The following is a 23,676-nucleotide window of genomic DNA, read 5'->3' as shown; positions in this document are numbered from 1 at the left end:
GAGTAAAAGAGGAATGAGAGAATACTGTAGCACTTTTGAGTCCAGGTCTACAATCAGAAGTTAGCACAGCATTATAAAGTCAAACCTCAGCTGTATTTCAGGTGCAATTTTATTTCACATGCAATGTTAAGGTAAATGACTGAAGAGGGCTGCTGCTTTCACAGACATGTGCAGCCTATTAAGAAGGCAGCTACTGCAGTACTTCCACGGAAAAAAACATACAAAGCCTAAAGATTATTCCATGAGCAATGGAACTTCTTATGGTTTTGTATTTTGCATCTCTAATCCATTGGTCACCCCTTTTTCCTAACTGGAAATATCTTTTACTTGTAGTCCATTCTGGTTCCTCTTTCTAAGCTAAGTGAGTGGGATTGAGCAGAATCCCACGCTCGCTGCTGAGCATCCTAACAGCTGCTTCACAAGCATTTCTGCAGCCACAGCAGAGATGCTCCTTGTGCTTACTTTAGTCAGCACATAACTGAATGGAGTTTGGATCATATCATCTGCCCTTATTCCTCCCTGACTCTCCCCCCAGTCATCCCATGGTAGCATGTAAGATGAGCTAGAACTTTCCACTCTAGCTGTAGGGGAACTAAAAATGTTCTGCATTATGTTCCTCATTTGTCATTCAGCAACACTCATACTTAACGTGTGGACCTTACTGATGCTAGAAGACCAGAACTTAATGCATCTTGAGCAAATGTTTGCATGTGTTAAAGATGTCATTAGTCATTCAGGCTTATTCCTGTTGGACTTGCATTTGCTCATGAGTATCTACCAGCCATACACGAGTACTCCTTTCCATCTGTGGTAGTGGGCAGAAATGCTCAGATACTATGATGATGAAGATAATATAAAAATATATATAAAACCTGAGTATATTAGACTAAAATAAACACACACAAGGATGTCCTGGGAGACGATCCTTTTACTCTGAAACCTGGCTTTCCCCTTAGCATAGCAGGGATTGAGACTTCTGGCTCTCCTGGCACATTACAAATCCTATGTATTCTTCTAGGCAAAAAAAAAAAAAAAAGTATTGAGAATAGCACAAGTGGGTGAAAAACATAAAAAGTGGCAGATTGAAGGCTCAAGGAAGAGGTTCTACTTTTCACCAGCTTATTATGTGAATTTTGTATTTGTTTTTGCACTGGTTGTATGCCCAAGAAAGATATATTTTATGAATACAAATAATGAGGAAAAACAGCACATTGCAGTATCTTCATCTGTTAGATGTAGGCAAATTCTTCTCAGAAACAGGCTCCCACTTTCTGGGTGTGTATTAAGGTGTTGACTTTGACCAATAAAAACAATTTGAGTTGTATTGATGTTTGAAGATAAATATAATAAAGACTGAGATGCTCAGATATTGTAGTAACTGGGCTGACTAGTACCATACATAGCTATCAGAAACCAGCAGAAGTTTCCTCTTTAGTTTCATTTGATACAGGTTCAGGTTTGTATTGCCTGGCATCTTGCTTTGAAATTTAGCTGGAAATGAAGCTCAGTCAAAAATCATTCTTATCAGAGTGAATTCCAAATGGTTTGGAAGATGACTTTTACACCCAAGTACCTTCATTCCCTCAAGCACTCCCTTCTAGAAATAAGAGACTGAGTTTTAAGTGAATTAAAAACATTAGACAAGATTCCAGTTGGTCCTTTTTTCTTACACAAGACTTTAGCTGTACTTCATAGTTTCTGCCATATCCCCCTAAATAAGTAACATGTCATATCTATATCCATGTTGCCATGCTGCACTTGCTGGACTGAGTGATATTCAGCCTGTGCCACTAATTTCTAATTCTACCTATATGTTTCTATTGGATTTCCCAAAGGTCAGTCCCTTATACATCTGCTCAATCTCTGTCTGAACTGGCTCCCTGGAAAGGAACATAGTTCTTGGCATAAGTATTAGAAAAAAGTGAAAGGAAGAAGGCAGCAAAATGGATGGTAAATGATCAGAGAAAAGGCAAAACAATTAACTGCTCTACGCTGGTTAATCTCGGAGAGCTTTCTCTTATCTTGCATTTTGTCTCTGTTTGTCTCTCAAATGCTTAACTACTCCAAAATTATTTTTTCTTTGGCTATTACTGCAGGAGCTGTGCAAACTGATCTGCAGTATCTCTCTCTCTTTTTTTTTTTTTGGATAACATTAGGTAAGTATTATCTGCTCATTCTGACAGCTGATCTATGACAAGGAATCAGCTGTTACCATTCCTCCCTGTTTCTCTAGGGCTCGAAAGGAAACATTTCACCTGAAATATTCTCATACAGATTCCAGAATTTTTCTTTACATCTGACACTGTCTTATGCATTCTGGCCCTCTGAAAAATCACAGGATTGGGTTCTTTTTACAGCTTTTATACAGCCTATTCTTGAATAAATATGAAGTGCCTGTGTCTTCAACTTTTTTGTCTAGAACACATCTGCAGTTACATCTGCAGTAACAACTGCAGACTGCAGTTAAAGAGGTGCTACAGCAAGGAGGTTACATGTCTACAGACATGTCATGCCATGAAGATTGATTTAGTTTGGTCAAGGAATCTGATGCTTCCTTTTTATGTGAGGATGCTCCTAGAGGAATATCTTTCACTTTAGGAACACCCTTATCTGCTGTGTGATGTGAATCAATCCTCTCTTACACCACATGCTCGAATTTGCCTTTCCATACCTATTTATTTGGCTTATTTCTTTTGCTGAAAAAGCTTCTCCGAGAATCACAGTAAGTCTTGTTTCTTTACTGCTCATCAGGGGCACTGTCTCTCTTGGAGCCAGAATACCCTAGTAGAAATTACAGACTCATAGTGGAAGACTTCTCTTTACCTTAGATCCATGTGGGCATTGATTTCCAAAGATAAAAAACCCTTTCCCTATCAAAGCATGTTTCCTAACCCCCTGCAATGACACTAGGAAATCATACAGTGCCCTGCATAGCATCCTAGCTTCTCTCCAGTTTTCAGCTACATTTTGCAAATAAAGGGGATCTAGGGCAAACACACTTCTATGCAGAGCCATACTCCTTCCCATCATCAGCCCTGTGCAACAAGCCCACCCCATCAGGTCTTCATTCACTTTGGAGTCACATCCCTCCCAGGACGTTTTGATATATCAGGCTTCATCCTTATTGTCAATGTATTGTACGACTACCGGGAAAGACTTCAAAGTGATAGTGGAAACAGTTCAGATCCTTCTCTGGAAAAGAAAAGGTGATTCTAACTGTAGTTTATGAGCATCAATTCAAAGCAACTGATTACATTTTGTAAAGTAGAATGAACTACGCACCTGCTGCCCAATAAACAAACTATTTTCAACAATTTGCAAGCCATACTGACTTCACATTCCTCATGGAAGGGCATGAAGGACTTTAAAGAGACATCTGTAGGGAAGTTGTACCTACCAGAAAACAAAGCATTGACTATTATACCAAAAAAATACTAGAGAAATCCAAGCAGTTTCATATCGGAGGAGGGAATTTTCTTTTTCTTTTTGAAATGCAGAAATTTCTAAGAGGAAAGTGATTTCTAAAGTGCAAGTGAAAAAATGGTAGGATAGCCTAAATCAGTAATTCAGGATTTGCAGATTGAATCTATCACAGAAGTAGGTATTCTCACGCAAAACAGCAGGAAAGAAAGAAAGAAAGAAAGAAAGAGAGAAAGAAAGAAAAATGTTGCAAAAAGGAAAAGAAACATATAAAACTAAACACTACTCACATACATTAATCTATTGAGTCTATATGAGTTACAATAATTAGCCCACAGCAACACAAGACATGAGTATTAACCTAGCATCAATTTTGAGAACATGATGAGGGCTGACCAAGTTCCTAGGTAATGACCACTGACCACGCAATTGTCTCTTGTATCTGGATGAGACAGACCAAGAGGAGTATAAAATATCCTGAAGGATGTTAAAAGTAGCCACTAGCCACTTAGTATAATGAAAAACAGCATAGGAAGAAGGACCGGAGATATAATCGGGAACTGAGCTAGGAAGAAAGTCTGGTGTGGGTAGGTTTCTCAATGACCCTTCTGATGCCAGGTGCTTATAAAAATAAGTAAAGACATCCTGAATTCCTAGGATGAAATCCTGCCCTTGATTTCATGCCAATCTGCTCTAATGACATTAAATCTTGTTTTGAAACAGATGAGGTTACATAGGGTATAAGTAAGGGCAGAAATTGGATCCCTATTCAGGGATATGCGTATGGTCCTCCAGAGGATGACAGGTAATGAAAACACAAATAGAGCTTGTCAGATACTTTTGCTCTTTAAACTTGACATTAATGATGCCAAGCTATTCCCCTTTCTGCACTGTATTACAACTAGTTGTTTTTGCTATTAATGGTAACTATTATTGGGAGTGCAGAGGCGCCTGGAGATCTTAACTGAGATCAGCACTATTGTGCTGCGTACTTTGCAAACACCTAGTAAGAGGGAGCTTGCAGACCTGCCCTCCCCAGGAGCATAAGTCTAAAAGGACAAAGCAATCGCATGGTAGGAGGAGAGCAGAGAGGTGGGAAGGGGATCGTCCAGAGGGCACATCTCAAAGCCAGAAGGGAAAGTACAGTGAGGCGCTGGGCTGGACGGCTGCCAGCCCAATGCCCAGTTCACAGTGCCAACTTGTGCTAGCAGCAGTCTCTCAAGGCCTGATGGATCTGCACTGATAACTGGGTGATACTTTTCCATAAACCTGCATCTGATGAGGCTGGCTCTTCCAAAACAAAACCCGCACAAAATCCCCAATCAGATTTCTCCACCTATGTTTTCATTTTGTGATACAGTTGTTTATGGCCCTCTAATAGGTAGTGTAGGTTACGTAAACAACCTGCTTAATTTTTTTAAATCTGCATCTGGTGAAATATAACTGAGAAAACTGGGTCGTTGGTATTGTGAACTTAAACGGTTTGACCCTGACTCATGCATGCTCGGTTCTCTCCTGTTATACCTAGTTACTTGACACAGTCCAACAACAGTTAGTCTCATCAGCTCCAGATGACAGCAACGAATGTCCAGTGAGAAATACAAAAACTTGTCTGACAAGAGCGACTATAGTCTGAACATTAACCTCTCATGCGAAAGGATCACAAAGCACTTTCCAAGCTAGAATTAAAAGATTCATTCAGCTGCACTAGGCTGGAGGGTGGCAGCCAGGCTGACAACCAGCACAGAGTCAGTGCAGAAGGATGGCGAGGTGGAAATTTTGATCAGGGATGTGAGCGCAAATCCTGGTTGCTACTAAGAGTCATAAAATCTGTAGTAACCCATCAGGGGAGAACAAACAGGTTTTGCATTTTTTTTCTTCCCTAAGAGAATTTCAGCTGCTTCTTACCTATGAAATACATGGAAATAAACTTAACCTCACAGGGACAAGGAAAAATAGATACATCTCAGAGAATCTAAATGCTACAATATTGCTAATCCCAGAAAACTAAAATATCATGAACTTTAAAGAAGAGTCAGGTTTGGGGGGGTTTTTTTGGCTTTTGCATTGCACTCACATTTTCCAGCTTCTCAATTAATTGCACATAGATGACCTTTTTTTTTTTCTAGAAAGCTGGTATGTTAACATTACTAAATTATTGTCAAAGTAGGAGATTAACGGAAACACCAACACTGAGACAAATGTCAATGCTGGTACTGTAGCAGTGATGCAAAAACCACTAAGCCATTTCATCTGATTAAAGAGTCTAAAAAGCTTCTGAATGGCTAACAAGTTAAATCACAAATTGTAAGTTTTAGTGTTAAGCATTGTATACCACAAGAAACTTTATTGTAAATGATTAGAACTGGTATTAATTTGTGCTTGGATTCCACTGTGAAAAGCCAAGTACACCCCTGAGAGGGGAAATCCTTCTTGTGCCTGTGGAAAATAACTGTGAACTTTGCTCTACGGTAAGTTTGCAAGAGGCTGATACAGAAAAAAAAAAAAGTGAGTGGAAAGGATCTGACTCAAAACACAATGGAAGACTTAAAAGGGACTCATAAATGGAAAGGCATTGCAAGATCAGGATCTCATTCGAAAAAATAACATTTGCATTTGCTGGTATGTGGCTGAAAATAGATTCCATATGAAAATGCTTAATAGAACTTAGCAATATTTTTCATTCTCAGGCCTCTTTGAATAAATGCAGCATTTTCTAAAATTAAAATGGCATTTTAAAAAACTTTCTGAAATTTAGATGGGGAAGCTACGCAATTAATGTTTTCATTTTTCAAACCAATCCTCCAATTTGGAAGATTCTGATATCACAATTCCTTCGCACTTTTTTCCCTTCCATCTGTCTGATCTTGTCCTCACTTCTCGTAAAAAATACTACAAGTGAGGAAGAAGAAAACAACTTTCCTTGCCTGAAAACTGAAATGACTTGGGGTTCATTTATCTAATTCAAATGTTCCAGAAGCTTTTTGGAAAATATAGAGAAAGCATCGAGAAGTGTTTGCTATCTTCAGACCATCTCTAGTACTCAATGAATCTCTTTTATCAGGATATATCTAAGATTTTGAACTCTGTAAAGGCTTGTTACAGACAGAATTTGTTTTTATAAGAAAAACTGATAGAATGAAACTGAAATGCAATTTTAAAATGGCAATGCAAATGAAAGAAGCTAAAGTTCTTTAATTATATCTGTAACGTGCACGTTTTCTCATGTTGTCCAACATCAGTTAATGGTATAGTATATACAAATATATGCAACAAATTCAGCTCTTTAACAGTAAAAACACACATGGAAAATAAGTCATTATTATCTCAACAACGTTAGATGTTAAAGCCTTGCAAAACAGAATTAAACAGCTTGTAAGTACAGGCTTAGCACTACCAAAGTTTCTTACAGAGCACATGAACCTGGGAGCAGAGGTGATCATAAATGGCATATAGACAACCTTCAGGAATCTTTCAGGCAGGCAGGAATCTTTCAAGACAATCTTTGAGGAACCTCAGCGAAAAAACAAGATACAGACTCCCTAGAGCAATTTTACTCTAAAAATTCACTCTAGTCCAAACAAGCAAGAGATTTTTCTCTCTAGCTTAATAACTCCCATAGTTTCCTTCCAAAATAAACTCCAGCTGAAAACTTACAGTTTAGGCCACTCACATCTGAAGAAAGGAATATAGCAGACTATGTATGACAGCACCACCTAGTGACTAATACCACAATAATATGACTGGTGAAAACCACAAGAAAAAAAAACAAAAAACTTTTAATAGGAGTGTGCCATGTCCAGTTTACTTTTGTATTTTTGATTCTTTGTCCTTGGAGATGTCTTAGTTTGAGCAAATACAACTGTAATTCAGGAGGCAATTTAGTTTAAATTCAAAACATTGTTTTTTGGTGAAACATCTCTTCTGTGTTTTAAAATAGGTAGCTTTTCTATTAGAATTTGCACTTTAAAGACCATACGTATTCAATGTAAGAATCTGGGAATCCAAAATACCAAAAAATCAATTCTGCAACCATGACTCAAGTGAATAATCATGAGACATCTGTGGGACTACTTCCAGGAGTAGGAAAAGCAGCATATGTCTCTGGAAGTGCTTAGAGCAGTGCAATTCTGCCAATTTTATCATGAATCTCTTATCTGCTGGTTTAAGCCTCAGCTTCTGGAGTCAAGTGCTTCCATGAGAATCTGAGTTTTTAGGTAAAAAGAAAAATACATTTCTGACTCTTAAGGTCAGAGAAAAACTTGGGGAAACATGAGACACACGAGTCCCCAAAACAGGAAATCAAAATGAGCAACAAAGTAGTATATTTTAAAATCTCCTTTGAAAGCCACTAAGAGGGTGGGGGCATGGGTGTCTGGCGCAAACATGGTTAACGTGTGACGCAGACAGCACCGACCAAACCCTCTGAACCTCGCTCTTGGGTGTGACAGCTCAGCTCAGCCTTTCTTGAAAGACCACTGCCTCCCAGTTTCTACAGGCTTGCTCTACTGCTGCTATTTCTGAGTGATGCTACGGAAGAGACTGGAAGACAATTCTGCATTGCTTGGGGGAGGGAGGAAGAGGAGAGGGGGTACTGACAAATCTTATTTATTTTCCCAGATCAAACGTGGCAACTGTAGGTAATTACAGTTGTATTAACTTGTGTAACTACAGTGCATCTTTTCCAGGAGTGAAGTAGCCTGAACACATGCAGTCACAAGATTACCATGTATCATTGCACTCACATGTTGTAGTGCTCCTCATTGTGCTTGTATTAAAAGTATAAAATAAAACATCCATTTTATGGTTTTGTTTATGCCCATTTCCACAATGATTCCAGGCTTTCTGAGACAGCAGAACAAGTATCCTCTTCATTGCCTAGAGTCCAGCAGGTAACACGCTCCTAATACACCATGGGAAACTCATGTTTCTGTGCTTCTGTTGAGGTTCTCAACATCAAGTGAATTTTTGGTTGCTGTTCATGCCAGTTTGGATCCTTTAGCTGGACATCGCTGTTAGCATTTAGGCTACATCATCAAGCAAAAGGCTTTTTGCAAGCTGATGCCCACAGTGGCTGTTTCCAGGTTTGCTCTTGTGTGGGGAACAGGCAGGTCTTCCTCATTCCTTCCAGCTGCTTCTGAAGCATCTTTCTTCCCTGTGCTTTCGATCTACTCTGCGTTCTCTTTCATCTGCCATTGAAGTCAGGTCTCTGTGTGCGGTTTTTCCATGTAGCATTAGTGGCACTCAAAGTGAAGACTTTCTGGATGGGAAGTGTTTGGTGAATTTTCAAATGTCATTACTGATTTCACATTAATTCTCTTTATGAAGCTGGAAAAGCTCTTATGCAAGATTGTAATAGCCAAGAAATATACAACAAGTTATTTAAAAACTACTGCCTGGAAGCAGTCTGATAGATCAACTGATTTATTTTTCTTATTTTTAAGCATATTCCTTAAACATAGTATTTCTTCACTGATTCATTTTATCCATCCTGAAATGTATAGCATAAAAGCAACTGCATTTACCATGCAGCAGAAGAGGTGACTACCTCTTCTGCACTTCTGCTACAACAGGTACGGGTATTTTGCCAAGATTTCCCCCACACACCTTTCCTTCAATGGCACATGATTAGAACATAATGATTTTGCCTCTGCATCAGCCAACAACACTTCTGTAGCTTCTGTTTTAGGACACTGAATCCATAAAAGGGCAGGTGATTCTTTAATATAAGCAAACTTTTGCCTGTTACATCAGTTTATTTCATTTCCCATCGGTCTCCTTTCAGACTCAGATTACTGACTGTCCTTTAGTGAATAACTTTTAGTCATTCCTTGCCCTTAGAAAATTACCTTTGAAATGTTTTATACAAGAGTATTCATTATGAACAACTAATGTACTGAAAACGTCAGCACCTCAAGAAGGCGTTTATATAAAAGATGAGTAAATTTATGTACACTCATCATTCAAACTTCCTGCATTTTTCATTCATCTAAAATGTGTATCCTACACTGTAGTACAATAGCTTATATTATTCCCTTCATGTCATTAAATTCATGTCAGAACTGCCTTATGGTATATTTTAGAAAAGAAAAGCAATCAATTAAGAGTTTTCCTTCCTCTACCATTATTTTTTAGATAATACATCTGTCAGCTTAATAGTTACTCAAAGTTTTTACCCTGTAACATCCCTTTGCATGATTTTTAGTCAGAAGCAAAAAAAAATATATATTGGTTTTGAGGGAGCTTCAGTCTACACATTCATGCAAAGTAAAAAAAAGTCTTTTGTATCAATTGAGGGTGGGTTACTCACACACTTTCCTGATATTTAATGAGTTTTTAAATGTAGAATGATCTTAATTTAAGTTTCTTAAACTTTTCCCCTTCATATGAGGAAAGAGCTCAGATTGCTTTGCTTCATTTAGTAAAGTTTAACCCTTAAAAATGATGCACACTTCACGTTACAGTGAAACGCTCCAGAAGGTATTCATTTTATAGATACTGTCAGCTAACCAAACAAATCCAAGAGCAGCAGATTCGAATCCACTTTACAGTAACATATGAAGTAACAGCATCGGTCACCTCTGCTAGTTTGCAATGCTGGAAATGAGAACAGAGCACAGGTCACTGTACATGACTAACAACAGCCGAGGCAGCACATACCTCTCCTGCCATGTCAGAGAACCACACCTGTGAGTAGACGAGCAGTAAAGTTCAGGGGCTGGTTACTCCTTGGCAAGAGGAAAAAAACAAAACCCCAAAAAACAAAACAGAAGATTCTTCAGCCCTGAGCTCTCCAAGTTGTCAATGTCCTTCAGTGGTTTACATTCTCTTACAAGCTACAATGCAAGTCCTATCTTTTTACTTTGGGTTTCTGTAAGGGGAAAGGTACAAGAAAGCTCATGTTCATTAGAGAAAAGTTTACTGACTGGGCTTGATTTGTTTTTTGTCTGACAGAGAAATAAATGCTAGTTTTGATTTTGAATTGTCAGTATTATGAATTTCAGACAAAGGTCATTAGAAATAAATATAATGCCAGTTGTGTGTATCTCATACACTATGACAAGGGAAATACACTTACTGTTGAAGTAAAGAGAATGCTTTTATTTCTATTCAATTATATTTGGCAGGTCAATTGAAATTACTCAATAACTACAGTACAAATATTTTCTCTTTGTACATGTGCTATAGTAAAGGATGTTTTTCCCTTTTTATCTCATGATATGGGTGATAAACAGAATGGTTCTAATTAAAAGCAAGCCAATCCATTCTCCTATCATCTTTTTAGCTCCTTCACTGACTGCTCTTCCACACCTCCAAAAATTTGACTTATAAAGCAGACCGGTAGCTTCTTTCTCCCACACTTCATGGGTTGAGTACGGAAATGCTGAAGGTATGTGTATGTTATCCACTACAGTGTTTTGCAAAAGAATGTAGCTAACTGCCGAGATGCTCATGCAGACTGTGGAAACTGTGATTGTGCTAGCTGGACCTCCACTATCCACCCAAGCACCTTCAGAGCAATGCAGGATAGCTCTGCATATTGCACTGTACAGCACTGCACAACATTAACTATTACAGGTAACGTCACATTGGAAAAGAGTTTATTTAAAGAACATTTTATGTTTTTTCTTCTTCTCATTTGTTCTGTGCATCAGATCATATCACTGAAAAAGTAAAATAAAGCGCTCAACTCAGTTTTCTGTTGTGAACAAATAAAATGGCATTTCATACTGAAAGTGGTTCACAGAAGTAATACTATCTACATAAATGTAAAGCTAAAAAAAAATACATTTGCATCAAAATGTGCCTAGTTTTTGCTAAGCTACATTACAAGACAAAGTCATCCAATCAATCACACACAGTAAATTCACCAGCAAAATAAAAAAGCAAGCAAGACAAAGATCAGATTTTAAGAAATGGAAATTACAAAAGAAACAATAAAGGTCAAACATTTATGAATTTCTACAATGATAGCTAGTCTACCCATCTCAACATGCACTTGCATTGACTGTCAGTAAACTGTCTACACAAAACATCAGAGAAATATTACTTCTTTTTATCCTATTCCAAATAGGAAAATTCTCTAAAATGTGAGACTGATGTTGTCTTATTCAAGTTTTCCTTATCATCTTAGCTAACTGAGACTTAAAAATACATGAGAATCTCAGTTTTCCATTTTCCTCTTCTGCTTTGCAGTGAGGACAAGCATAACTTAAGCTGAGGAACCAGGGGGTGTAAGATTTTCAGTGCCTCAGAAAACCTGGGTTTGTAGTGCTAGATACAAACAAGCGGAGGAAAACAGAGTTTATACAACATATTTAAACCAGTTGTTACCCTTACAGTATGCATTTATCTATATTGTGTAAATTTCTTCAAGAGCTAGATTACACTGATGCTCATCATCAGTAGTCAGTAGAGAGGATTTTACAGTGCTATTGATCTCATTTACACACAGTCTTCTGAATGGATGGCCTCTATCTCTGCTTGTCAGCATAAAACTGATGAGAACCTGAGACATTAGTCATAGGCAAATGAGAGAGAGCAGACCATTTTCCATACACAGCGCACTTTTTATCAGTTAATTTGGGTAAATTCCTGTTTTTATGCCCTTTGCATAATGAAAGGTTACATATCTCTTGGTATTTACATTCACATGTGGGGGATGACAAACACCAAAGACCAGAGAATACAGTACCTATAAGGCACACCACAAACTGAAGCAAGTAGGCAGTGCAAGCACTCAGTTCTCTTCAACTGCAAAATCCTTGAAAATCTCCCAGGGATGCAATCCACCACTCACCTTTGCAAGTATACATTACACACCCGTTCTCCAGAATAGTTAGTTAGTGGCAAGTAAACATTCAGTATCCTTCAAGATTCCTTACAAGGACTGTCACCCTAGAAGTGACAGACGGACAGAGATCAAAGGACTATACTTCAACCAGGGACATCAGAGTGAAAGGCACTGATAATCGTATATTTGGAGAAAGTGAGAGCTGATCCACTGAAGATGAGAGGACAGAGTTCAGATCTCACTAGAGAAACAGTGCTATTGGGGAGACAAAAAGACCGCAGTCAGCCTTTGACTGATGGGATAAAGATGGGATAGGAAAACCTTCTAGCTCTAGAATAACCTAGGATGACAAATAAGGGAGGATTCAAAAGGAAATGCTTGCAGCATCTTAAGCTGAAAATGTGTTACATTTGATCAGTTGTCCCTAGCAAAATACTTCCTGCTGTTGATTAGCTCACACTGATAAGTGTAGAAATGTTTACATATAAAATGGAGTACAAATAGGAAGCCATGTGTCCTGAACACAAGGATTTCTGGAAAAACCATGCAGCACTGGAAAAAGTCACCCCTCATTACTGACCTGTAAAACACCCCTTGCCGACATTACATGCTACCTGCCCTCAACAGTGGAAGTCCAAAGCTCCTTGAAGACAACAACCAACATCTCCACCAAGTGGCAATCAAGAGAAATGAACTCCTTAAAGCTATATATATTGTGTGACATCACCTTTGTCACCTTTTAAGCACATGCTGCTGCATGCTTAAATGGACACCAGTCAAGAAACGTAATTTGTTGCTTCAGCAGCAGCACAGAGATCCTAGAGCAGTGGGCTATGGCTGAGAGGGATTCCAGTATTCCTGTGTAACATACCTAATCAAAGGTAACTTTTGAATATTCACCCAAAGGCCTTGGGAATTTGTTAATGGCATGTTTCCAGGATTGCAGTAAGTCAATCTGTGTGCAAGCTTCCTTCACTACACTGGGGCCATGCTTTCCCACCACTTCTCGGTGCACAGGGCCTGAAAACTAGCTGCTCCTTCAGCTGGCTTAGCTTCCAAACAGATTATCTCCCTGATCTGCTTCACTGTGCTGCTGCATAAACACTAGTGCTGACAAAAGAGGGGACAGGGTAGGAACAGCAAAAAGATGCCTGTGGAGAACAGGACTGCTTTTCAACAGCTATGACGGTTTAGAGCCTAACTCCAGAATACTCTTCAGAACATTTAAACACCCCTTCTGAGGAAATACCTTTCATGAAGCAGTCAAAAGGATAAAGACTGATAACTAGATATTTTCCCCTACTCATTAGATAAGCCATAATTGACAGATGCAATGGAGGCTGCAAGGTGGAAAATAAGGACCTAGACTCCTCTCTTCTAGCTGCCCAACCCAAAGCTTGGTTCAGAGAAGGAACAAACAGGCAAGATGCACACGAAGGACCTGCAGCACCAATTTTTTTTTTTCTGGTCAGTCATTGCTGGACTCATGGTAATTTCAGGGATCCTTATCATTTCACAACCTTTCAACATTTAAAGAATTTCTCTGCAGAAAAGGATGAAGTTTTCAAGCAGATCTGAAATGGCATTGATCTAGCAGGCTGCAAACAACAGTCACGTTCCTCATAGTCCCCCTTTCTTAGCATGAAAAAATTTGTTCCCACTGGTAAACACAACCAGTTGCTGATAGGGTAAAATCATACCACACTCCACAGCTATGTGCTCACGAGATTTGATGTGAAGGCAATTGCACCACATGTATTCATAATGTGTTGATGGTGAGACTACAGACACCTTCAGTTTCTTGTCTCCAGGACTGAAACAGGTATCACCTCTCACTGCTGAGGTATACAGAGATCCTGATTTAAGAAGCACCTTTAGGATGCTCCACAATATTGCCAACAATTGAACAAGTTGAAAATGAAGCATGGGATTTCTAGTGCTTATTTCAGATTTAGCTGCTCATAATGAGGATGAAGCAAAGTGTCTTTTACTGCTCCTGGCAGTTTGTCTTTGATGAGCATCGAGAGTATGAGTGCTTTGTAAAAATGGGGAGCTCAGGCTTCCCCTGCTAAATTTTGGGGGAGAATTATTCCCCAAACTAGCAAGAACTTCCCTGAAGAAGCCATTTTTCCCCTTTGGCACTTCTGAATCTGGAGACAGGCTCTCACATAACTCCAGCCTCCTTCTATCAAATGATTGATTCTTCCAGTTGATACAATCAAGGCGCTTCCTGTAATCCTTCCTCACTCAGGGCTGACTCTCATAATGAAAGATTTGTTCAGGGTATACCCTCTCCAAGGCAATATAAACAACAGATATACCTGTCGGATGAGGGGAAAACCCAGCTGTAAAGACAGATCTTGTCATATGCATGTGATACTGAAGTAATGAGTGAAACAAGAGCAGAGTCCAAGAAATGGAGACAGAGTCCAAGACAAATCTGAAATTAGGAATTTACAGAAAGATTTAGCAAAAACTTCTCTGATTTGAGCCACAGACTTTAGAGGACCTATGGATGCAATGTGTAGCCCGCACCTTTTAATCACTGTGCATTCATGTTTGAGTGGGGACAGCGAGAAGCAAGTCTTGAATGATATTGCCAAGTCAAAACATCATTTGATCTCAGTATTACATTAAGTACCTAGACAGATAATGTTGGAGAATCATGCTATTTTGATGGGTCACCCTTAAAATTGCGTTGTTTACACCCAATGTATTTTAAAACAGAAGCTGCATATTGATTCAGACTATCTGAAACATGTAAAACCAGTTCAATCCAAAGGACAAAGCTCAGGCACTTCAGCCAATGGAGGGCAGTGGGTGTCACTGGGAAAACAAGGCTGAAAATGCAGATTAGGTGCTTGAAGCGGTTCGATCTTCACATACAAACGTTAAGCATTACATTGAAGCATGGCTATAATTTTGACTATGCGATTCCTTGCAATTGATAAGAATCTGACAGTGTTGCTGTTTCTGGGGGATTTTAACTGCACTCCTTATTCATGATTAGGTAAAAATAAGTCCTGCTCCACTGCAGCCAAAACATTTTGGCTTTAACCAGGATATCACCCATTACAACTACTTGCTTAATGTAAACTCCTATCATTGACACAAGGCTGGTCTGCACAGATACCTCTCCCCTAATGCTACTTTAGAATTGTCATTTAGGCTTCTGTGAATACATTTCTAGTACAAGTCTTTGCTCCTTTCACTCTGAGCTCCAGACCTCTCATGCTCCTGATTTACAGCTGGGATTGAACATACCAATTTCATAAAATTTTGTTGAAATAGAAGTGGCTATTGAACCAATTTTGCAAGCATTCCCAGGTACAGAATGCAAAACTGTACAAGCGATTGCAGTACCGAGGCCTGCTACGAGCCTGCTCACCTCTCAACAGGGCCTTGGGCTTCACCCACCTCTGCCAGCAAGCACTGCTGGGGCTCAGACTCAGGCCAATCCCCAGAGCTCTGCAGCTGTTGGGGCAGCCCACAGAAACACACCTCGGTTTCCCTCTTTGCTACCGGCCTGCCACCACTTGATAGCAAACTGGGTGCTTTTATGTCCGTTGACATCATTCAGAGGGAAGAGCATCACACCTGCTCTCCCTCCTCTGGAAGTAGTCCCAAGAAAATCCTGAAGCCAGGTGATGTATGAGGATCATACAACACCTACAAGGGCAGTTCTCATGATACTTTAAAGCTTAAGCACCATCCCTCTAGACTCTTTCTGGCAGCTGCTTTTATTAAAAAATTTAATGAGAATTGGTAGCGTTCAGGCTTCCAGAAAGCTTCTGTTAGGGGAGAATCAAAATTAGCAGGTTAGATGCACATGGTGCCACAGTCACGTGTGCTTATATGTAACAGCATGCATGTTTTTCTTTTTCTGAGATCTTCATTCTTTCCTCTATTTTGGAAACCAAGCTGATACAGCAAGAGACTCCCAGTCACAGACATTCACTCAGAAGGTGACCCACTAAGGTCAGCTAAAAATCAAGCCATATGATTTCAGAAGAGATATGGATTCCAGGTAAATTGAGGAGATTTTTAAGAATCTTTTGCTACAAGAGTGGTAAGATTTGGCTGCATTACATGGAATGTAAAATGTAACTAAGAGGAATTGGGATGGGGTGGGGCAGGGGAGGAACTGCAAAGAAGCTACATTAATATTTTTAGCTGTAGAGCAAGCAGGTTAAATCAGTTCTAGATATCACTACTTCTGAAAGGTTCATTTCTTCCAAGCTTATGAGAAACAATCCTTTTAAAGGGTTTAAAGACGACCAAGTCAGTAGCCCACATCGGGTCAGTCCAAAGTCTTCAATATAGTATTTTTAGTCAGGGATAAATTAATGGCTTATGAGACAGTTAGAAATAATAGGCAAATCTTACGCTTCTGAAAGAGTAATGTGACACTGTAGAGAAAACCTTAGATAAGGACTCCTGTACCCTGGGTTCTATTCCTGGCCCTGTTAATAGCCTGTAAATGCTCTTGGGCAAGTCATTTCAGCTCTTGGTGCCTCACTTTCATCTGTAAGAAGAGGGATAGGTATATGGCTCCTTTGCAAAGGCATTTGAAGTGATTAAAAAGCATGATAAAAACCGACTTCTTATATTTCCTGTTCAAATCCAGGAGTTGTAGCAAAAGGCATTATGGTGGGCTTGTGTAACAAACTGCAACAGTGCTGTCAAAATATTTTTTGTTCTCTCACAAATATTAGGAAGCAAAATCTAGTGAAAACACAGTTACTCTGTATTTTCTGAGGAACAAATATGAATTGCAAATCAGTAGTGGTTTTCTTCTTCATTTTGCAGATTCCTAACAGTTTTTAAATAAAGATTTAGGCCTATATATAGAAGTTTAAGTCTGTTCTTACTTACCTTTTGTGAGTCCCTTAAAAGTAGCCCACAGACTACCATGCATTGAAATCTATTATGCTAGACTTGTTCTGATCAACTGTTAAAGCAATACTCACATCCTCAGGGCAAGTAAGGATTGTAACATCTTACATGAATCTGTCCCACATTCAAAGCATTTCCAACAGTTTCTGAAGCAAGGCTTTTCAGGCTGCTAGTGAATAGATGCATTAAAGGGAATAAAATAGTGGGGATCCCTGCAGATTACCCCAGCCTCAATCAGCCTTGCTGACTTAAGCTTGCACTGCTTCACCCATTTGGAATCCAGCTAAGTCTGTGGCCCCACCATTTTCAGTCTCTCCTCTATTCTCAACTGAGATATTAGAAAAGGAATACATAAGTGTTCAATTATCTTGAGCTGATCTTCAAGTCGTTTTGAACCTTCTCTTTCATTTTAGAGTAAGCTGAACCAAAGTCACTCCTGTCTCTGCATTTAACCCGCACAATTAAAGTCCTATATCAGTACTTCCTTCACTACCTCTTGCATTACTTTTCTATGAAAGCTGCCTCATTAGCTACACAGCTCTAACTATTGTATGTTAACACATAATTAACAAGTTACTGTCATTATCACGCTAAGTACCCTACTTTGTGGCATCTTTCTTCACTCACTCAGGAATCAGATCTCTTCAAAGCAGCAGCCAACTCTTCATGTACATACAGAGAACCAAATAATATCAACATTTAAATACATATACATTTAATATCCAGTGCAACTGGAGGACAGTCTCCTACAATCAGCTAGCACATGACAATTCTGTCCAAACTGCCTATGCTGTAAACAGTCCAAGTAAACACTTCACCTGAGTCCTGTGCCCTGCTTTCATAAAAAGTTGTTCACGGGTCACCAAAAGGTGATTGGTGGCTAACGTAACCAGTCTAACGAGCATTTATGTTGTAGACAATTACAAAATAAAATCATGGTATAGTTTATTTAAATTGGAAAGAGAGGAAATGGAAATGGAACTAAAGAAAAAGCTGTCTTGGAAAAATCCCAAAAATCTTGCCAGGATAAATTGCATCCACATTCAGGAGTGGGTTATTAGCAAAGCATGCAGGATGGCTTAAAGCATCTGCACAGTGGTCAGTACAGTGAAGCCTTAATATTAGTTTGGACTTGCAGTGTCATTTGCATCACAGAACTATGTTTTTCCTCTCAGAGGCTAAACAGCAGCAAAGGAGGCAAGGGGAGGATAAGTATAATTTCTTGAGGACTGACTTAGAAAAGTGAAATTGTGATGATCAAGTTCCAGTCACCAAGAATCAGACAGGACAGACATTTCTGTTTGTTTAAATGCAGAGACGCATCATTCTAGTTAAAACTGTTCTGATGGATTTTCAGGCTTTCTAATGTTTGATCTTCTAAAGCATAACCAAGAATGTGCTAGAAAAGCACTGGTCAACCGATTTTTATAAACATTTCTCTACTCCATGCCTTGTAAGCTACCAAAGAACACTTTCAGATAACATCTTTTTTTGCACCAGTAATTTGTTTAGTAACTTTATACAGTTTGCCCTACTCAGCAGATGAAGTTTGTGCTACCTGCATGTGAGGTTCTCAATATCTCATACTCAGAACATTTTTCAAACTTCTGTATAGCCAAAATAGATTGAGGGCAATCTACAGAAGATTAAGTCAGTAAGACCACATATTGGAACTGCTTATAAACAGAGTCACAAAAGTTTTACCATATACAGTAAGTTTTGCCTGACTCCTACCATCATATCCTTAGCATAAGTTATCATCTTAAGCAGCCAATTACCAAAAAAAGGTTTTAGATTTAGCTTTAGATTCTTCTAAGCTTTAGGTGAAAATTAGCTTGTCATCTGTCTTGACCCTTCAACAGAAGCTTTTCAAAGATGGACGGCATACAAAATATTTGGAGTAAACACTGATACTGAACAAATTCAGGTAACTTTGAGACACTAGAAATCCATGCGCTAGATCTAGGAGTACAGAGAGCATAATTAGAACAGTTTAACCGAAATACAGTTGAACTAAACTGCTAAATTTTAAAGATTACAGGTTTTTAATGATATCAAAATTCTTACATCGCAGTAAGTTAGGTACAGCTCTTTGGTATGGATCATTCTTTCCATTGAGAAGTTACAGCACAGTTTAACAGTGCTGTTTCTCAGAAGAAAAAAATATTCACATGATATGTGTATGTAATTGGACAGGTCTATTCTAATAAATGCTTGACTACACTAGCCTAATAATCATGATGACAGAAAATAACCCCAGACAAGGAATGACCACTATTCTCTCTTCCTATATAGTTTTTTTTCACAAAAACTAAACTTTATTATTTCTTCCTGTATTATTAGAGAAGGTAGCAAGAATTACCTTTTTCAGGCATGGGGAAACAATCCTCCACTGCTTCTTCAGTCATTCCTCAACGCAACAAAATTCTAAGTCCAAAAAATGCTCCTTAATAGCATAAGCTCCATAAGATTTTCCAAACATTTGATTTCTGGTCAAATATGAACTTAAAAGTCAAATTTCACTGTCATTCAATTTAGAAGCACACTAGAGAGACATTTTTAAAGAACGTGGTTTTTTGTTGTTGTTGTTGATACAGCAATCTTTTCCTAAAGTTCTATTACACCTTCCTTTGTTGGCTTTGAGGTTCTGCTTAATGTGTTTTTTAACTATTTATTTACATTTCATGGCAGATAGCACACTTTCGTTATTCAGTCTCAGATACAGGCTCTGATTTTGCAGACTTGAAGTGCTCAGTTTAAATAGCACTACAAACAAACCCACCTTTGCAGATTCCTGAATCACCCCGTAGAAAGAACATATATTCCTTACTGCTAGGATTCTGCCATCTACTTTATTACGTGTCTTCTGAAAAAAAAAAAGTGGGGAAAAAAGCAGAACCAACTTCAACCACTCCTTGCGATCGCAGGCCATCTGCGGAGCGCCAACCATGACAAACAGCAGCGAGGCAGGAGCAGCCTCCCGCGCCGCCTAGACTGCCAGCCCTAGGACAAACAGCACATCGTTATACGCGCAAAAGGTAACGCGAGCGAGAGCGGGTATACAGAAAATGTGAAATACACGTTCCCTGAGCGAAGAGGCTGTTAACAGCCAGCCAGGAAATAAGTAGTGTGTGGAAACAAAAAAAAAAGAAAAGGGAAAAAAAGAAAGAAGCCCGCGCAAGCCACGCGAGGGCTAGGCGCGCACCCGGCCCAAGGTTACCAAGGCACAGCGCACGCACAACAAGGCGCTCCGGGCAGGCGCTGCCTGCCTCCCTACCTACCTACCATTTTGTACACGGCTTTACCGAGGCCCGCCAGCGCTCAGGCCCCTCCAAGCTTCCTCTCTGGCTGCTCTTCCACCTTGGTGCCAAAAAGCGGCGGTTTCGGGGCAGCCGGGGCCTGTTGCGCACGCGGGCCGGGCCAGGCCACCGCCCTCCGCGGCCCCGCGGCCCGCAGCAGGCCGCGGCCCAGCCCGCCCCCGCGCAGCGGCACGGCACGGCACGGCACGACGCACCGCCCCGCGCCCTCGCGCTGCGCCCCCAGGCCCCCGCGCCCGCCCCCCTCCCTCCCGCCGCCTGCGCGCTCCGCGCAAACTCCGCGCGCTCCTCCCCCCCTCCGCGCAGACGCCGCGCCCGCGTCCCCGCGCCTTATATCCTGCTCCAGCCACCCCACCCCACCCCGCTCCGCTCCGCTCCGCTCCCTCCCCTCCCCGCCGCGCCTCCGGATAGAAGCCGCGCCGCCATTGGCCGCGCCGCCGCCAGCCCGCTGTGTGGGAGGCGGCGATTGGCGGAGCGCGGCCGCCAGCGGCTGCCTCCCCGCGAGTGTGTGTCTCTGGCAGTGTCAATGGCTCCTCCTGCCACGGAGCAGCGACGGGCTTGAGACGGGCAGGACCGCGGGGCTCCTTTAAGAGAGGGATTTTTGGGGGGGGCTGGGGAGGGGGGCAGCGGAGCGAGCAGCCCCCACAGCCAGCGCTCGGGAGACCCAGGCGGCCGGCGGCTCCTCTGCCTCTCGACCGAGCCGGGGAGGAGGCGGCAGCGGCGGCGGCGGCGGGACCCGCACCTGGAGACCCCCCTCCTTCCCTGCCCGCCCGCTGCTGCGAGGCGGCCGCCCGGGGCCCCCGCCCGCCCTCCCCCGCTGAGAGGCGCCGGTTGCCGGAGGATCGACCCCCCCCCCTCCCGCCACCCACACGAGCCGGCAAATGAACTCGGTCCGAGCCGCCAACAGGAGACCCAGGCGAGTGTCCAGGCCGCGCCCGGTGCAGCAGCAGCAGGAGAGGAACAACGCCGCCGCCGCCGCCGGGGAACGGGGTAAGCGAGGCGCCGCCGCCGCCCGGCCGCGCCGCCGCCGCGCTGCGCGGGGGCCTCCGCGGCGCTGGGCCCCGCCGCGCCCGGCCGGGCACCGGCAGGAAAAGCCGAGGCTGCTTCACCCTTGGCTCCCGCTCAGGCCGCGCTTTGTTTGGCTCGGGCTCGGGCTCGGCCCCGGCTCGGGGCCGCGGGGCCCTGCCGCCGAGCGGCGGGGAGGCGGGGGCTCGGCCCGGCCGCGCCGAGGGGCCCGCGGGAGGCGGATCGCGGCCAGACCGCGGGGCCGGAGCGGGGCGAGACCCCCCCCCCCCCGGGGCTGCGGCGGGCCGAGCCGCCCGGGCCCGGGGGAGCCGGTGCCTCCCCGCGGCGCCCCCGCGCCGGCGGAGGGGCGCCGGGCCCTGCCGAGGTGCCGGGGGGACGGGGGGGAGCGGCGCCCGGCCCGCCCCGGGGGGCTGCGGGGGGAGGCGGGCGGGCGGCCGCCGCGGCCGAGCCGCTGCCGAAATGGTGGCGGCGGGGCGGCCCGGGGCGCAGCCCGCCGCGCCGCGCAGCGCAATGTTTGCTGCGCAGTTGGGCGCCGCGCTTCGGTTACGCGGCCGGCCGCGGGGGGGAGGGGAGGGGGCCGCGGCCCGGCGGCGCGTGGGGCGCCGGGCGGCCATTTATTTACCTCCCCCCCCCCCCTCCCCGGGCGCCGCGCTGGCCGCCGAGCGGGGGGCGCCGCGGCCCTGCCTGGCGGCGGCGGCGGCGACCCGCGGCCGGGGCCTGGCGTGAAAAACGTTGACAATCCGGAGCCGAGCGGGGAAGCACCATTGTCTGAAGGGATGAGGAGTCGCCGAGGTGGGATCCCTCCTCGGAGGGAGCCCGGGGCAGAGCCGCCAGCGCGGGGGGGGGGGGGCGGCGGCGGGGAGGGGGGTCCCTCGGCCCCCGAAACTGCTGCCTCGATCATGGCTGGGGGTGCGAGTGTGTGGACTGTGCGTGCAGGGCTGCCTCCCTCCCTCTTTTTTTTTTTTTTTTTTTTTTTTAAGCCGAGATGGGGGTGGGATTGAAGGAGACATTTTGCATGTCTTATCTGGTGGATTCGATTTTAATTTTTCATGCATTGGCTGTCACAACTCTTGCGTGATAAAGGAGACTGATCTGTGCTGCAGTTTTAGATGTACAAGTGCCTTTTTAAAACAATAATAAAAAAAAGCCTTCATTGTCAGCTGAATGTCTTTTGTTTGAGTGTCTAGGATATCGCGTTAAGAACAAGATATTTTAACTGCGGAGATTCATCGCGATAAATATTTCAGTGCGTTTTATGCAATCAAAACGTTTTAAACGAATGAAGTAAAGAAAATTTAATCTGAGGAAGTATTTTTAATTCTCCATTCCTCCCCCCCTCCCTCCCCTTCTTTCCCCCGCCCCCCCTCGCACACATTGGTCAGAGCAAAGAATGTTACCCAGACCAGATTGCTGTGTATATAACCAGAGGATGTGATGTCTTATGCCCAATTATGGGTCTTGTGTAAACCTTCCAAAATCTTCAGTAATTATATAATTAAAATGACTTCTTTGGTAAACTGACATTTAAAACCCCCCCCCAAAACACTTCCTCCTTTCAGTGACACGCACTGAAGATTTTCATCATCTATGTTCCATATGCATAATACACATCTTTTTTCAACTCGACTTTTTTTCTTTTTTTTTTTTTTAAACAGATGAAAACGTAAAATCAGGCACGCTTATAGATTAATGCTGTGATTATTCGGTTTTACGTTGGACTGGCTGTCTCAAACTGTTCACATGTTACCAATTTGCTAAAGATACAGGGAGAAACTTTTTCTGTTAAAATATGAAGCTGTGATTTATTGCATTACTGTGATCTTTCGGGGAGCTCTTCATTTACCTAACATTTTTTAAATTGTTCATTGCTGTCTACCACTTAGTGGTGATAGAACTGTAACAAAATCAAGTTCCGCAGTTTGCTGAAATTACTGTTCCGTATGGATCATTGCTAGCTTTTTCCTTCCATTTTTGAAGGTCAGTGGTGAGGCCTGGCTTGCCCAAAAACTTATTAATTGTATTAAGGTCATTTGTATTAGTTTTACATTTAGGGTATCTCTACTGCAATTCCTGTTCCTTTCCCAGAACTTCTAAGGTCTGATCCAGTATCTCTGGAAGCTAATGCCAGTTTTACCTGTGACTTTCATGGGCTTTGTACAGGGCTGTTACTATTAAGGACAGTGCATAATGTTGCTAAATTATCAGGCAATATTCTAGGGTTAG

General features: G+C 42.4%; 1 protein-coding gene and 1 long non-coding RNA gene across 3 annotated transcripts in view; one reads left to right on the top strand and one right to left on the bottom strand.

Annotated features, from left to right (window-relative positions):
• Nucleotides 1-6,576: 6,576 nt before the first annotated feature.
• LOC106490481 (uncharacterized) lies at nt 6,577-20,573 on the bottom strand. Its single transcript, XR_010883674.1, has 3 exons — nt 20,396-20,573; nt 19,893-20,113; nt 6,577-8,680 (listed from the first exon to the last, which is right to left on the bottom strand). It is a non-coding gene; the product is annotated as an uncharacterized lncRNA (long non-coding RNA).
• A 719-nt stretch (nt 20,574-21,292) lies between these two features.
• Nucleotides 21,293-23,676, top strand: part of FBXO11 (F-box protein 11) — a 74,646-nt gene continuing 72,262 nt past the window's right edge. For both annotated transcript variants that reach the window (XM_067292978.1, XM_067292977.1), the window contains exon 1: nt 21,293-21,417. In XM_067292978.1, the coding sequence (XP_067149079.1) occupies nt 21,309-21,417 (109 nt within the window). In that variant the 5' untranslated portion in view covers nt 21,293-21,308. The remainder of the gene's footprint in view (nt 21,418-23,676) is intronic.

The sequence above is a fragment of the Apteryx mantelli genome, chromosome 3 (genome assembly GCF_036417845.1).
Source record: "Apteryx mantelli isolate bAptMan1 chromosome 3, bAptMan1.hap1, whole genome shotgun sequence".
Taxonomy (NCBI): Eukaryota; Metazoa; Chordata; class Aves; order Apterygiformes; family Apterygidae; genus Apteryx; species Apteryx mantelli.
Note: the sequence above shows the minus strand (reverse complement) of the source record. Positions and strands in the feature narration are given on the sequence as shown.